The sequence below is a fragment of the Thalassophryne amazonica genome, chromosome 23, assembly GCF_902500255.1.
Source record: "Thalassophryne amazonica chromosome 23, fThaAma1.1, whole genome shotgun sequence".
Lineage (NCBI taxonomy): Eukaryota > Metazoa > Chordata > Actinopteri > Batrachoidiformes > Batrachoididae > Thalassophryne > Thalassophryne amazonica.
The window spans coordinates 7,270,950-7,287,686 of NC_047125.1; the positions used below are offsets into that span (position 1 = coordinate 7,270,950).

General features: G+C 41.2%; 1 protein-coding gene across 1 annotated transcript in view; it reads left to right on the forward strand.

Annotated features, from left to right (window-relative positions):
• The first annotated feature begins 4,553 nt into the window (after positions 1 to 4,553).
• Positions 4,554 to 16,737, forward strand: part of mtm1 (myotubularin 1) — a 41,603-nt gene continuing 29,419 nt past the window's right edge. The window contains exons 1-5 of the mRNA XM_034164539.1: positions 4,554 to 4,638; positions 9,061 to 9,135; positions 11,293 to 11,365; positions 15,679 to 15,773; positions 16,087 to 16,197. Coding sequence (XP_034020430.1) covers positions 9,079 to 9,135; positions 11,293 to 11,365; positions 15,679 to 15,773; positions 16,087 to 16,197 — 336 coding nt within the window. The 5' untranslated portion in view covers positions 4,554 to 4,638; positions 9,061 to 9,078. The remainder of the gene's footprint in view (positions 4,639 to 9,060; positions 9,136 to 11,292; positions 11,366 to 15,678; positions 15,774 to 16,086; positions 16,198 to 16,737) is intronic.

Here is a 16,737-nt window from a genome sequence, read left to right on the forward strand (position 1 = left end):
CCTGTCCTGTCTGTTAGTTGTTGTGGTTTCTGTTATGACTAGGACTCGGAATGAAAGGATTTAGAATTCCAAATGCAGAGGCAGACTCAGATGGACTTGTGACAAAAACCCACGTGATTTATTTACAGCAAAGATAGTTAACAACAGCAAACAGGTGGATGGGAGAAAACGGTGAGGGACCCAGGGTACAAAACTTAACAAAAATACAGTTCTTCTCAGAGGGAATAAAAGCCAGAACATATTGTCTCTTGGTGAAGGAGTGAAGGATCTCAGACTGTAACCTCTGACCTCCTCGGTGCTGCGTGGCCTGTCTGAGCTCTCCATGGTGGACTGTAGGTTTGGACCTGTGCCACGAGGTTCACCTTGGTCATGCCAGTGTCGTGCAGAAAGCTACATGATGACTACAAACCAGAAAACATTGGTCTCCACTTCTCAGCTGTACATTTAGGAGCTTACAAATTGTAATTAATAATAATACAAAACAACCTCAGACATGTGCTATCAAGTTATTAAATGTTTACTAAACGTTAGTGTCATTCACAAATGTTAAATAAAATTTTTACATCTCAAATGAGTGACTCTTCAGTATATACATACAACTAACTATATACAGTACAGCAGAACTAGGCGAATATACAAAATGTATACACTAGAACTGTGTGATCCATGTGCAGAGTTGCTATGCAAAAGGATGGACGTTTCATTGTAGGGGTGAATTCACACTGTAATATTTGAATGAAGACAAAAAAATTCAGCAGGAATATAGACTTTCATATCACGTCATCCCTGGAAGTCGGTCATCACACAGCAGTTGGTCCACAGCTGGTTGACTTTCCCAGACAAGATCAGAGGAAGAGTGTGTTCACACAGTAAGAGGAAGAGCGTATTCCCAGACAAGGTCAGAGGAACAGCGTGTTCCCAGACATGGTCAGAGGAACAGCACATTCCCAGACACAGTCAGAGGAACAGCGCGTTTCCAGACACGGTCAGAGGAACAGCACATTCCCAGACACGGTCAGAGGAAGCGTGTGTTCGCAGACACGGTCAAAGGAACAGTGTGCTCTCAGACAAAGTCAGAGGAAGAGGGCGTTCCCAGATAAAGTCAGAGCAAGAGCGCATTCCCAGACAAAGTCAGAGGAAGAGTGCGTTCCCAGATAAAGTCAGAGGAAGAGTGTGTTCCCAGACACAGTTAAATGAAGAGCGAGTTACCAGACAAGGTCAGAGGAAGAGTGTGTTCCCAGACAAAGTCAGAGGAAGAGTGAGTTCCCAGATAAAGTCAGAGGAAGGGCGTGTTCCCAGACACGGTCAGAGGAAGAGTGTGTTCCCAGACACAGTTAAACGAAGAGCGAGTTCCAGACAAGGTCAGAGGAAGCGTGTCTTCCCAGATACAGTCAGAGGAACATCACATTCCCAGACATGGTCAGAGGAAGAGCGTGTTCCCAGATACGGTCAGAGGAACAGCACATTCCCAGACACGGTCAGAGGAAGCGCATGTTCGCAGACACGGTCAAAGGAACAGTGTGCTCTCAGAGGAAGAGGGCATTCCCAGATAAAGTCAGAGGAAGAGTGCGTTCCCAGATAAAGTCAGAGGAAGGGTGTGTTCCCAGACACGGTCAGAGGAAGAGTGTGTTCCCAGACACAGTTAAACGAAAAGCGAGTTCCCAGACAAGGTCAGAGGAAGTGCGTCTTCCCAGATACAGTCAGAGGAACATCACATTCCCAGACATGGTCAGAGGAAGAGCATGTTCCCAGATACGGTCAGAGGAACAGCACATTCCCAGACACGGTCAAAGGAAGAGCGTGTTCCCAGACAAGGTCAGAGGAACAGCACATTCCCAGACACGGTCAGAGGAAGAGCGTGTTCCCAGACAAGGTCAGAGGAACAGCACATTCCCAGACACGGTCAGAGGAAGAGCGTGTTCCCAGACAAGGTCAGAGGAACAGCACATTCCCAGACAAGGTCAGAGGAACAGCACATTCCCAGACACGGTCAAAGGAAGAGCGTGTTCCCAGACAAGTTCAGAGGAACAGCACATTCCCAGACACGGTCAAAGGAAGAGCGTGTTCCCAGACAAGGTCAGAGGAACAGCACATTCCCAGACACGGTCAGAGGAAGACCGTGTTCCCAGATACAGTCAGAGGAACAGCACATTCCCCGTCACGGTCAGAGGAAGAGCGTGTTCCCAGACAAGGTCCGTGGAACAGCACATTCCCAGACAAGGTCAGAGGAAGAGCGTGTTCCCAGACAAGGTCAGAGGAACAGCACATTCCCAGACATGGTCAGAGGAAGAGCGTGTTCCCAGACACTGTGTCACTGTGGTCCCAAGCCAGCCGAGAGGAATGAGAGGCCGAGAGGCCGCGGCCTCAATTTTATCTAAATTCTGGGTCTTTTAGTGAAGCTTAGGCCTAGTGGCCGGCAATCACCTTAGTATTTCTTCTGTTTTTCTTGTTACTTAATGCTGACAAATTATACTGTAGTTGTTGTCTTTCCGATGCCTGATTCTGTTTTTTCCTCTGTGTTTAAGGTGCGGCTCCATCCAGAGATGGGAGTTGTATCTTTTTTTCCAACCCTCCTGTCCTGTGCACTGGCAAACATAGTCGTTTCGTAAACTGTGTTAGTAGCATGGCCCAAGCACCCCTTTGAGTTTGGTCTGCTTGAGGTTTCTTCCTCAAATCATCAGAGGGAGTTTTTCCTTACCACTGTCGCCTGTGTGCTTGCTCCAGGGGTTGGTAAGGTTAGAACTTACTTGGATGAAGCACCTTGAGACAACTTTGTTGTGATTTGGTGCTATATAAATGCAAATAAATTGACAATTGAAATTGAAATTCCCCAGCCAATGGTGGTTTACCATTTACAGTAAGGTGACATGGGACAATGCAAAGTAAGTGCCTTGTGCAAGGACACAGATAGGTAGTGTGTGACTGGTAATCAAACCCAGACTTACCGTTTGATAGATGAACTCCTATCTCTGTTCTCTACAAGTCATTGTCCCAATACTTATGAGCCTGACTGTAACCTTTCTGTTTCACGCCCTCTATCCACTCCGCCTACTTGTACTCTCTTCTTCCCCTCTCCCCCCACACCCTCTGTTGACCCCCTAATATTCAAACCTCTAGTCCTTGTAATCACATCATCCTACCTCCCTTCTTCTCATTGACAAACATCTACTCTATCTTGCCATCATTTGAGGTGGCTGATCTAAAGCTTTATTGTAGACATGCTACACAACCTGGGAACTTGAGTTCTCTTATAATTCAGTGCTCTAAAGATTCTGGCTTCGTGCACAATCTGGGCCGATAGCATCCTCTGCTGTCATGAATGAGAAGTGCTTGACATAGTAGAGTATAACAGTCGTCGTGACTGGGAACTTGCTGATCCTAGTTTCTGGAAACAGGGAGTGTGAGGGTGAGCTGTCGGTGGACTTCAGACTACCTGAAATAATCAGGTTCCAAACCAACTTTAATCTGAACATGTATCTAAAGAGTCTCCATGAGATCAGGGATTCAGACCAGCATTGTGGCATCGGTGACACCATCGTGTGATCACTTTGACTGGTTCCATTCATCTAATTAACTTTTTGTTCTGATTATGTAGTATGTTGTTATGTAGTATTAATGGTATTTATGGTTTAGTCAAAGTTAGACTGAATTAAAGAGGTATATTGAGCGATGATGGAATTTGGGATAAGTGGTCCTTTAGTTTTGTTTACCTCACTCTTGAACAATACACCCAAGCAGACATGGGTAACCCCGGCCTCAGTAAGTAAAGGTCCGACCACCTATTTGTTCCATTCACCACCTGGACTCCTCCACTTGTGGTAGTAACTGAACCAAAATGTGATCGGCTCTCGATTTGCCAGTCAATTTACACTCCTAGTATCCTCACCTATGGTCACAAGGTTTTGGTGATAATCAAAAGAACAGCAACGCTGATACAACTTGCAGAAATGAGGTTCCTACCTTGGGTATCTGGGCTTACACTCGAATATCCAGGAGGGACTCGGACTAAAACCGCTGCTTCTTCACATCGAAAGGAGCCAGCTGAGGTTGTTCAAGCATCTGGTGAGGATGTACCCTGGTCATCTCCCTAGGGAGGTCTTCAAGGCACATCCAACTGGGAGCAGGGAAGACCCAGAGTACTCTGGAGGGATTATAATTCCAAGATGGAAATGCCTTTTCCCCAGTAAGAGAAATAAATAAAATTAATCAATCAATTAAAAAATTGTAACTGATATACTGTCATTCTGTTTTGTCTATGTTGTACCCATGTTGAGTATCCAAGGACCACAATGCAAATAAGTGCTAGTGATTCTTTTATTGTGGTGGTATTTGTTTTATACAATGCCGTTTTAATAATACATAAAAATCAATAACACACGAAATTGTCACAGTAACATAATTTTTTTTTTTTTAAGAAATGACAAACATTTTGTTAAAATGCTACAGTGAATTAAGTCATTTCCAACAAATATGGGAGGAAAACATTTAAACTACACTTCCCTGCAGCCTTTGCAAGTTTCAATTTTACAGTAAGCCAATCCGCGTCATGACAGCCGGTCACGTGATCAGGAGTAAGTTCCTGCTGTGGGTTGAGGGAAAGAAATCGACATTTAGCCACGGGAGAAACGCAGTTTGCGGGTGAGTTAAGACATTTGGCCGCAATGTGGCCAAGCGAGTCCGTTTTAAGCGTTGTTCGGAGGAGTTTTCTGGAGGTCTGTGTGGGCTGTGGGTTTAAAAGCGGCATTAATTGTGTGTAAGAAGCTGTCGTCCTGTCGAGGCCTCCGTTATTTCCTGGTGTAACTCCACAGCTGTGCCCATTGGAATGACCCAAGTTGGAAAAGTTGACTTTAAGGGTTTTCAGAAACTTCTTTCTCCACTCAGCTCGTAGCTGCTGTGTTTATTCAAACATTAACGTGGGCACCGCGTCGTTTGGCGCTCCGGGTGTGTTCTTAAAGAGTGAAAACAGCATTTCTGCTCGTGTGTTTTTCTGTGTTTAAGCTGCATCCTGATCATCAGCTGTCAGCTTCAGTCTGCAAAACAGCTGCAGCAGCTGGAAAACTACATCCAGTAACTTTCAGCCCGTGATCAGTGCTGTATTTGTGTTGTGTTATTGTCTGATTAGTGTGTGATGATGTTTTGTTGTGATCTGGGGCTGATTGTGTCCGTTAAAGCTTCCTGACAGACCGCGTTTAAGCCACATTCAAGATTCAAGATTCGAAGCTTTTATTGTCATATGCACAGTAAAGAAACATGTTTCCTTGTGCAATGAAATTCTTACTTTGCTGCCCACATTGTCCTCAAATCAAACCCTAGACAACCTGACACACACACACACACACACACACACACACACACACACACACAAAACCCCAAATCAGAAAAAGTTGGGATAAATTTTAAACACCGTTTAAACAAAAACTGGGATTCTTATATTGACTTTTGCTTTCATTTCTTTTCAGACACTATGAACTCAAGATGTTTTATCTGGTCAAACTCATTAGATTAGAGTTTTATTGATCCTTTGGGAAGACTCCCTCATGAAAATTAAGATTCCAGCAGCATTGTATAACAGCACACAGGGTAAGAAGCACACAGTACCCCCCCCCCCCATGCTGTGACTCAAATCCCCTATGCTGTGATTTAAACAGAATGGGGGGGGGGGGGGGTTCTGTCCCCCCCCCTTTTTTTAAAGGACATGATGCACATTATTTAACGTCCCAGTTAGCAACACGAAGTGACCCTGAAAATGCAGGAAATAGTGTTTCAAAGGGTTAAAATTTTTCTGGGGGTACAATACTATACAATACCTACGCCTGCAATGCTGTGAAGGTGCCGTTATAGGCTTCTGTGGTTGTAAAACTGTGCATAGTGCAGCTTTTGACTGTTTGGTCATCAGTTATTTAGCATCAGGATGAAGTGGTATAGTGGAGGATTTTCTTAAAAAGAACATGCCAGAGGATACATGGGAAAACTGAGCCTAGATTTGATCTGTTTCCTGTTTTACAGTCCCTCTCTACTCCACTCCAACATGAAGCTGTGAATGCAACTAGCAAATGTTGCACCATTCCCAGTTTCTCTGCTCAGCATCCGCAGTATCCTAGAATTCTCTGAGATGTCATGGGTGTCTTGGTGGCTTTCCTCACTCGCCTCATTCCAGTATGTCACTTAATTTTTGAAAACTGCCTACAACACAGATTGACTTTACAGTATTATAATGTTTGTATCTTTTAGTTATTGATATAAATTAAGTCCAAGATATATTCGGTGGCTTGGAAGTGATGGTGTCCATACCCTGACTTGTCTCAAGAAAACTGGCTGTAAAAGTGATAATTTAACTCTCATAGAATAAATTGCCCCAAAAACAAATCTGATATGAAGTTGTCTAAACAAAACAGTCCATATTGTCTGCAATGGAACACAAATCAAAGTAAATGTAAGAATTACTGTTTTGTTCTGATTTAGGATTGTGTATATAGTGTAGTTTCTTTCATATAAATCAAAAGATTCTTCTTGAAAAGGAAAAACCATGGATGGATAATGAAGATTTCCAACTTATTGACTCTGTCTTGGACTTCCTTTTCCTCAATCATTAAGAAATGAAAGCGGTACGGTATTGTAGGGTTAATCTGTGTGAAGCAGGTTGGAAGGAGACGAGTGAGGGAAGCCTGTGATTTTAGTCCTTTTTTTTAAAAACATTTACGTCTTTTGTTCCGTACCTGACTGGAACGTACATGAACTGTACCATGGTTTAGCATCCACTAGAAGTTGTGTCATTGGAAAGTGAGGAAACCGGTGAATCCTACAGCATATTATGTATAATCTTCTATAGTGACTTGGTGTCCACTAGAGATGGAATCGGCAGGAATGGAGCTCTTACCCTCTCACGTGCACTGAACACTTTTTATTGACCTTTACCTTTAATCTAGCTATTGTGTCTACTATTGGACAACACTGTAATTCAATATTAGAAGCTGACTACTTTAATTATTGATAAAAAAAAAGCTACTAGCACAGATGTGCTTGGTGGTACCCGAAGTCTTTTCAGCCCGAGTTAACTGAATGAGACAGTTTGTTACAAAACTAATGCAAGAAGTTGGTTGTGCAGTGGTGATGTCCATATTACAGGCTTTGGAATGAAAACCAGTAGATGGAAATGAAAGGCAGCAGTTGTACTTAATGAAAGGCTTCAGACCACTGGAGGAGTGTTGAAATGTGCCCAATAATACTCTGTGATTCATCTTCAGTTGTTACCTTCTTTGGATCGCACTCGCTGCTGTCCTCGTGGCTACATTTTGGCATAATCAACTTGACACCTCTGTGTGCCAGAAGTGATTTTAAAAAAGGACTACTTCAACCATCAGTGCTTAAAACATGTAAACCTACAGCTTAGTTTTGTACTTTATCCCGCTGTGCGTGCCATTACCATGTAGTAGAGGAACAACCTTAAGGTCGTCACTCACTCATCTTCAACCACTTATCACACGGAAAACACTTGCAAGTGACTTTTGTGTCGACTAAGGGATAGTGAGTCCCTTCAGCTGCACCCTTGTTTTCACTCGGGGTCGCCACAGCAGAGACTGATCGCCTTCCTGGTGCAACTCCATATTACACTGAGAATGGACAGGGGAGGGGTTTGAACCGGGAACCTTCTGCATTGGAAACGAGCACACTTATTTGCATAAACCCACTGTCCACAAGTGTCCTGTTAGGTTGTGATTGGCTTCCTGCTAGAAAAAAATTGCAAAACGGCAACCTCACGGGATAATCACCAACCCTGCTGCAATACATCTGCAAGCATACATGGTCATACTGGAGCGCGTCACCACCATCTGGAGTGTTGCAATCATCAGGATAGTCGGGAACAAAATTTTGGATGGTTCAGAATTTCAACGCAGATAGAAATCATTGGGAACACAATCACGTCAACAGCAAGCTCACGGCAGATTAACCAGCCATCTGCAACGTCCTGGGAACCCTGCAACTAAAGTGACGGCTTTAGATTTGTACCCACTCTGTTATTGTAAAGCTCAGCGCTGCAAGCCGGTGGTGAAATATTTCATCCCGTGAATAGGTGTCAGCAGTGGCAAGCTTCAGCTCCGGCCCTTTTTGTGGCTTTGAATGCTGTTTGCTTCCTAATTTCGATCTCGAGCCCATCTGTAAACTGACAGGAACATGTGGACGCCAGGCTTTAGCCACGGCTAAGGGTTACTAAACAAATTTAGCTTGGGTATCCTCTTCCATCTCTCAGGCAACTTTTGGTAGGGGTCCAAATGGGGTCAAATTGGAACAAAATAAACAAAAAAGACCCAATCTTTTTGAAAGGTATACCACATCTTCTCCTACAGTATCCAAAAATATATACAGTATTTTCCAGAGTATAAGTCATAACTTTTTTCTATACTATCAGCTGTTTGATTTGGCATTTTTTTGGTGTATTGTTATATTGTACTTTTTAATTAATTGGCATTTATTCTTTTATTATTAGTGTTTATTTTGTTTAGTGCTTTGATTCCGGGGAAAGTCCTATAAAATAGTCACTACAAGTTATTTTTATTAATAATGATAGTGATTTTTTTTTTTTTTTCTTCTGCTTCTGTATACAAGTTGTACTGGAGTATAAGTAGCAGGACCTCTCAAACTACTAAAAAAAAAACTACTTAAGATTATACAACCTGAACGATTTTCGATATCCAGTTACGTTTTCTAACATGAAAAATTCATCTGAACCACTTTCAACAACCAAAAATCTCACTACGGAATTTTTGGAGACCATTTTTGAGATTCATCTATTGGTTGTAAAATCTCGTAGTGCAGATTTCCGCTTTCACGTCGGACAGGATCTACATCCAAATTGGATAAGGGGTGTAGGAACTGCAATAATGTTTATGTGAGGCCTCTGATGTTTATGGCTGCAGATGTGTTTTAAGAGCAGGTGTGTTCTTCCATCAACGTTTCATTAAACAGGGTGAAGAGAATTTTTGGGAAATGCACATAACTTGTATTCGAGTTGGAATCAGTTACATTTCCCTGTATGCGTGTGTGTGTCTTTGTCTCTTCCAGCCTGTGGAAGCCCTCTCCATGGCCTCACCAGTCTCAGTGTTTCACTCCAGTGTCTTGGACACACACATCTCCAGTGTAAGTTTGCCGCTCTTTGTACACACAAGTTCACGTAAAAGGTTTTGTGGAGTCCGTGGAACATCTTTCCCTAAAGGATCCCTCACATTTCCACCTGAACATTCCTTATTGTGTTCTTCTTACATGTTTGCTTAATGACATGTTTGCTGACAAGTTTACCTTATTTGTAGTCTTTCAGTACCATGGCCCATCAGGGGGTCACCCCCTTGAGTCTGGTCTGCTTCAGATTTCTTCCTCAGTATCTTCAGAGGGAGTTTTTCCTTACCACTGTTGTCTGTGTTCTTGCTCTAGGCATTGGTAAGGTTGGACCTTACTTATGTGTTGCACCTGAGGCGGCATTGTTTTGATTTGGCGCTATGTAAATAAAATTAAATTCAGTCAAATTAAATTATTTCCTACTACTTTTTACTCTTTATTTTACTTTGTCTTTTATCTGTTTTATTGCCTGTTGTAATTTTATTATTTTTTTTAATTCATTTATTTACAACTCGGGGTAACTTGCTGCCCATTTTTTTTAATTATGTACAGAACTTTGGTCGACGACTGTCGTTTTAAACATGCTTTAGAAATAAAGGTGGAGTTTGGGATGTTGTGTGTAAAATACGCTGAGAAATGTAAAATAATGTGCAAAGTCTTTTTAAGCTGATTTCTGAAATTTCAGAAAACCACCGTGATAATTTCATACAAGCCAAACTGCAACCAAAACCAACTCTAGCAATAATGTGTATTAAAACACAACTCACACACAACTGAAGTGATGCGCTAATAATTAGCAAGCAGCGGAATACAAAGAGAGTGTTGCATTTGTGGAAAGATGTTAATTCTCAAATCAGGAATAACATTTTTTTTCTCTCTTCAAAGGCTGTAACAGTGATTGACAGTCTTAATTTGAAGTGAATAAAAGCAACGTTCATTCTGGTCGATTTCCCAAATTCAAGGTCATTTTGCTCATAAATCTTGAGAAACACAAACACACTTGTGGGTGTAGCTGCACACACAGATGTTGGTTAAAAGCTTCCAACTCGATGTTCCTCCTCTGTACGTGTCACAGGCCTTTGTTGGCGAGGAACCGGTTACTGACCTTGATTTTGAGATTGACGCGGCGATCATCGGGTGGGAGATGACTCGTCTCATTTCAGATGAGAAAAGAGGAACGAGATGAAGATGACTGTGAGGGTGGCAGCCCTAAATGTGGGTGATGTGAGAGATTATGAAGAAGAATAATGGTTGTGGGTGTGTATGTGTGCGCGGGAGACAAAGTGGAGCGAGACACTCGGGAGAAGCATTTTGAGTATTTGCATGATGTCTTCATCTCCTGTGCTCTGGTGTACCAATATTTTGCTGTTTTTTTTTTTTGTTTTTTTTCATAAGTTATTGTTGCTGTGGGCATTTCATTCGTATGGATCATTTAAAGTTACTTTTTTAATACCACTGGTCAAAAAAAAAAATTCTTGCATGGGCTTTGAGAACTGATTTGGGGTGCTGAATCTGAATCTGAGCTCAGATTTCCTCTATTACATCACATTTTTTTCCAATCTGTATGTTCCTTATTGATGGATTACCCAAAAGTTGCTCATTCAGTCACAAGATTAATGCCACTAATCAGGCACAAAAGCAGGTTCAAAAGCAGAGTTTTCAAACCAGGTTCACGAAATGTGAACAAGAGCCGTAATATCGTTTATGGCACAGATGAGGTGTGCAAGACTGCAGCTTTTGCTTCATTGCTTGATATGAGAAATATGCTTTCATATCTCAAAAACATGATGTGGTGGCAAAAACTATATGAGAAATATGCTTTCATATCTCAAAAACATGATGTGGTGGCAAAAACTAACACCAGATTCGGATTCAGCGCCTCCAAATGACCCAAATCTGTTGAAAAACTCCATGCAAGAAAAAAATGTGCTGACCAGTTTAATCCAAAAAAAGTGTTACCCCCAGAATTTTTGCATGGGTGAAGGTGCTCTCCGAAAAATGTAAATCATGACATTGCACTGAGCAGAAAAATGTGAAGTGTTCATCATTTAATAGTCTGATAGTCTATTGTTGCAGAGGTCGACAGCATCCAGCAAACTATGTAAATTGTAGGAGTTGTGATTGGAGAGTCAAAATGTGGAGGTGAAATCTGGAATGTTAGTAACTTTTTTTTTTTTTAAGCCTTCCAGAGACTCACTCAGGATGGAGTTGTTAGCAGATGTGTCTCTGCTGCCAGGAGAAGACCGGATTATAGGTCAGTACAGAGCTAACACTTAACCAAACACGCATTAACTAATGGCAACTTTTACATGAAACCTTACGGGTGATAGAGGTGGTCGGGTTTTTTTTTTTCTGTTTGTTTTGAACATTTTGAAGTTTTTCATTTTAAACCTGATAAAGATTTCTCTGGTTATATAGTTTTTGATTTATGGATGTTCAGTTAACAGTTTAAAAATATAACACAATGCTAAAATGCCCTCGGCCGTATGAGCATTGTCTTCTTAATTGCTATCCCAAGACTGTGTGTGTGTGTTTGTGTATAATATATATATATATATATTAATTCTAAATTTTGTTTTATTTGCATTAATCATTAAGATTCTATTGTCTTATGTACAGTTTGTACATGTTCAATAAAGCCCATCAATCAGTCATAAACAGTATTTATGTTTTAACGGAATTTGCAGTAGGGTGTGTGTGCATGTGTGCATACATGAGCCTTTGACAAGAGCGGAAGTTAGCTTTGTGTTAGATAGCATGTGTGCTGACTAGGCATGGATCCAGTGTGAGATTTGGACGGTATGTTAACTGAGCAAAAATATTGTGGTTTCACGGTATTATGTATAGCTTTAAAATGTGCTTTAACAACATTATGGTATTTGCATATGAATTGCGCGTGATTCAAGCGCACTTGTTTACGTGGTGTCTACCGCTACGAGTGCTATACCACTGATAACTTTAGAGAAAATACCAAAATGATCGTCTCTCTTTTAGACATGTAGCATCTGCCCCATGGGAAACATGACCTACTTGCTTATGGAGAAACGTGGATGGAATAACGACTGGAACTCCGGATGCTTAATATTGGCCCAGCTTCACCAACAGAGTGCTTGGAATAGATGTATTTGTCCTTCTTGACATGTTTGTATGAGAAATTTTGTCGACCAGAAGCACGACTTGAGTCTACTCCTTGTACTTCTCAGTGGTTTCAAAGATGGGATAAAGTTTTCATCTTTCGTATAGTCCTTTGCGGGTATCTTGAATCGCTCCGAGTCCGACACAGGCCATAGCTACGGTGCGTTGTTGCTGCTGTTTTTGGTTTGAAGGGCTATTCCGTGGAAAATAAAATGAAAAAATGTTGGATGACCTCCTTCCTCCAATTCGTTGGAGTCTGCCTTTTTACGGTAGTCATGGTAATCCCATAGCTGACTTGGTCCTTTTAGACGGAGGGAAAAGTTCAGCGCAGGCTTCACCTCCTTCAGCAATGATGCAGAGCTAGCTAACGTTAGCTGCCTGTTTGTAAACAGAGACAGAGGTGCGCACCAGGGGGAAGGGTGACAGCGACCGCCTCCGCTCTGCCTGTCAAGAATTCTCATAACCCGCTCATACCGTAGGGACAGTATAACGGAAAATTTTTGTGGTTTTGTTACCGTGACTTTTTCATCCAGTGGTATACCGTGAAACCGGTTATCGGCCCGTGTCTAGTGCTGACATCTGCAGAATGTCTTGTAAATCACTCCAGAGGTGTTATCAGGTTACAAAAACAGAGTTTTCAGTTTAGGACGTGTTTATTTCTCAAAAGCTTTTACATAATATGTGAGAAAGGGGTTATATTTGCACACAAACGAAACAGAGTTTGCAGCTAGCTAGTTAGCAGACCAGCCACTGACATCACGGTGGTGCTCTACTCTGATTCGAAGAAAAAAAAAAAGGAACAGAATGAAACAGAATGTGACTTTTTAAGTGTTGCCAACTCCTCAGTAAGATAAGTAGCTATGGGCTGTCCTAAAAGTCGCTAGAAGTTGCTAAATGACATCATCTAATTTGCATAAATAATAAGGAAACTGGAACATAAGTGGCTTGGAGTCAGTTGTAGCTTGTGTGAAAATTTTGTGTCCTTTTTTGATGTAATTTCCTGCTTTTAAACTCAGATAAAACTGAAGTTATTGTACTTGGCCCCACAAATCTTAGAAACATGGTGTCTAACCAGATCCTTACTCTGGATGGCATTACCCTGACCTCTAGTAATACTGTGAGAAATCTTGGAGTCATTTTTGATCAGGATATGTCATTCAAAGCGCATATTAAACAAATATGTAGGACTGCTTTTTTGCATTTACGCAATATCTCTAAAATCAGAAAGGTCTTGTCTCAGAGTGATGCTGAAAAACTAATTCATGCATTTATTTCCTCTAGGCTGGACTATTGTAATTCATTATTATCAGGTTGTCCTAAAAGTTCCCTAAAAAGCCTTTAGTTAATTCAAAATGCTGCAGCTAGAGTGCTGACGGGGACTAGAAGGAGAGAGCATATCTCACCCATATTGGCCTCTCTTCATTGGCTTCCTGTTAATTCTAGAATAGAATTTAAAATTCTTCTTCTTACTTATAAGGTTTTGAATAATCAGGTCCCATCTTATCTTAGGGACCTCGTAGTACCATATCACCCCAATAGAGCGCTTCGCTCTCAGACTGCAGGCTTACTTGTAGTTCCTAGGGTTTGTAAGAGTAGAATGGGAGGCAGAGCCTTCAGCTTTCAGGCTCCTCTCCTGTGGAACCAGCTCCCAATTCAGATCAGGGAGACAGACACCCTCTCTACTTTTAAGATTAGGCTTAAAACTTTCCTTTTTGCTAAAGCTTATAGTTAGGGCTGGATCAGGTGGCCCTGAACCATCCCTTAGTTATGCTGCTATAGACGTAGACTGCTGGGGGGTTCCCATGATGCACTGTTTCTTTCTCTTTTTGCTCTGTATGCACCACTCTGCATTTAATCATTAGTGATCAATCTCTGCTCCCCTCCACAGCATGTCTTTTTCCTGGTTCTCTCCCTCAGCCCCAACCAGTCCCAGCAGAAGACTGCCCCTCCCTGAGCCTGGTTCTGCTGGAGGTTTCTTCCTGTTAAAAGGGAGTTTTTCCTTCCCACTGTAGCCAAGTGCTTGCTCACAGGGGGTCGTTTTGACCGTTGGGGTTTTACATAATTATTGTATGGCCTTGCCTTACAATATAAAGCGCCTTGGGGCAACTGTTTGTTGTGATTTGGCGCTATATAAAAAAATTGATTGATTGATTGATGTGGTATGTACTGTATGTAGTACAGGAATGAGCAAAAGGGGAATTTTGCACTCAGTGGCCCCATGACATAATCAATATGCAAATCAGGTCACTGTTTCTATGGTGATCGTTGCCTCCACTGGAGCTACCTATGTGCCACGTTTTGTTACTTAAGCTGAAAGACCCTGAAAATATAGTTTGGCCAGAGGACGATGCTCTGGACTGTACCCCTTGCTGATAGTTTGTCCAGGTGAATAGGGATAATAAGCTATTATCTTGATTTGTATTTAACTGTATATCACCGTCACAGAATGCATTATTCAGATTTTTTCAGTGTAATTGGGAAAATGGGCAGTCTTAGACATTATAGAAATTGCATTATACATTATAGAAATAGACATGTTTTTTTTTTTCCAACTTCTGCCATCTCTGCCTACTTGCCTTAATAGTATTAATTTATTTTTATTTTTTTTTTTATTATTATTTCAGTATGTTGTGTGTGTGTGTGTGTGGGGGGGGGGGGTCATTTATATTATATACACTTGCTACATAGTTTCCGTCTTCTGATTGTCTTCATTTATTTCTGTGATTGCTCTTAATGTTCATTTTTAGTCATTGGTCTCAGTCATTAGCAGTTCACTTTTTTTTTTGTTTGCCTAGTTCTAGTTTTAACTAGAGCCTGACTAATGTGGATTTTTTTGGGGGGGGCTGATGCAATAAAATGTGTGTTTTAATTCTCGCTAACTTAAAAAAGTAAGATAAAGTGCCAAGCATATTAGATTTATACAGAAATGCAGGTGTCTGAAAGTGTATTCCGACCAAGGGGTGATGGGGGTCCAAGCCGTGTTGACTTTTGGTGTGGCTTCTGCTGGACAAAATATGTAATGACAGTTTCCAACAGCCAAAGTGTTTATCTGCATTGTTTAGTCAGTAAACTAAAGGTTTTAATATGGGTAAAAATAACATAAATACCGATATGTTTGTGAAAGAATCAGCTGATATGTCGTCAGGCTTTAGTCTGACCCACAAATTATAAGGATTGATTTATTCGTGTCAGTCTTTTGTCATTAGTGTAATAATGTTTTGCAGTAATCGCACCAGTCTTTGTCTCAGTTCCACATGGTAACTACAGCGAAACATCCTGCATACATTTTATTGGTTTCATCTTTTTATTTTAATGTAACAATGCTTAAATGTATTGTCCCTGTCAAATAACAAAATAGAACAAAATGTTTTAAATGAATAAAAGCAGATCTAATTTCTATTCACATGCATTTTATTTCTTTTTTCCTTCCAGATAAAGACATCATCTACATGTGCCCATTCAGTGGAGCTGTAAAAGGGAAAGTGCTGATCACCAACTACAGACTCTACTTCAAAAGCTCAGACTCTGTACGTTCATTACATCTAAGACAGGGCAGTGGTTCATGACTCTGTCTTTGACACATGGAAGGCATTTAAAGTAGCCAGCCTCCTGCTGGTTGGGTTAATACCATACCGTGTCTACTCAAGTCTGTTTGTGGTGACAGTGGTATTACTTTGGTCTGTGATTAGAGACTAGTTGTATTTAATTTGAAATATTCTCTGCTTGAGTGGTCTGAATTGGCTGAATCAGGTGTTTAGTTAATCAAAAGGTTGTCTTTAATTGGTTGAGCAAATGAAATTTGAGAGCTAAAGTGCCATTTTAAAATTCTCTGTGTTTTAGGATGTGACAGTAATGCTTGATGTTCCATTGGGCACCATAAGTCGGGTGGAGAAGATGGGTGGAGCATCAAGTAGAGGAGAAAATGCCTATGGCTTAGACATCACCTGCAAGGTCTGTATTTGTGCAGTGAGAGAATGTTTTGGCTTTATAAGCCTAGGAGCAGTGTACTCTGCAGTAGGGCAGCAATAGCTTTGTTTGAATCCCACTCCCAACCAGTGCTTTGGGTGTCTTGAAAAGCATTCTATAAATTCAAGTCATTATTATTATTATTATTGTTATTATTATTACTCACTGTCTAGAATAATAAAAAAAAAATGTGAAGTTTGTCCAAAAAGATGAGTCTCTGGGACAATCTATCTGAAGAGCTGGATGGAGCCACAGACCCAAGAGAGTCTGTAGTCTGCTGTCGGCTGTGCTTTGTGTGCAGTTCACGCAAAGGCTTTTGTGAAAATAACCCAGAACAAGTTCAGAGATTCACATCACAGTATCCATAATATTGCTTGACTGATTCTATTATTGCTTGACTGAATTTTGCATGATTGATTAATTTGAGAGTTCGATCTAAGCAGCTGACAGTCTGGTATGTTTCTCTGCTTCATTCCTCACCAGGTGTCGACTGTGATTCACACCTTTGTGGTATCACCAGACTGA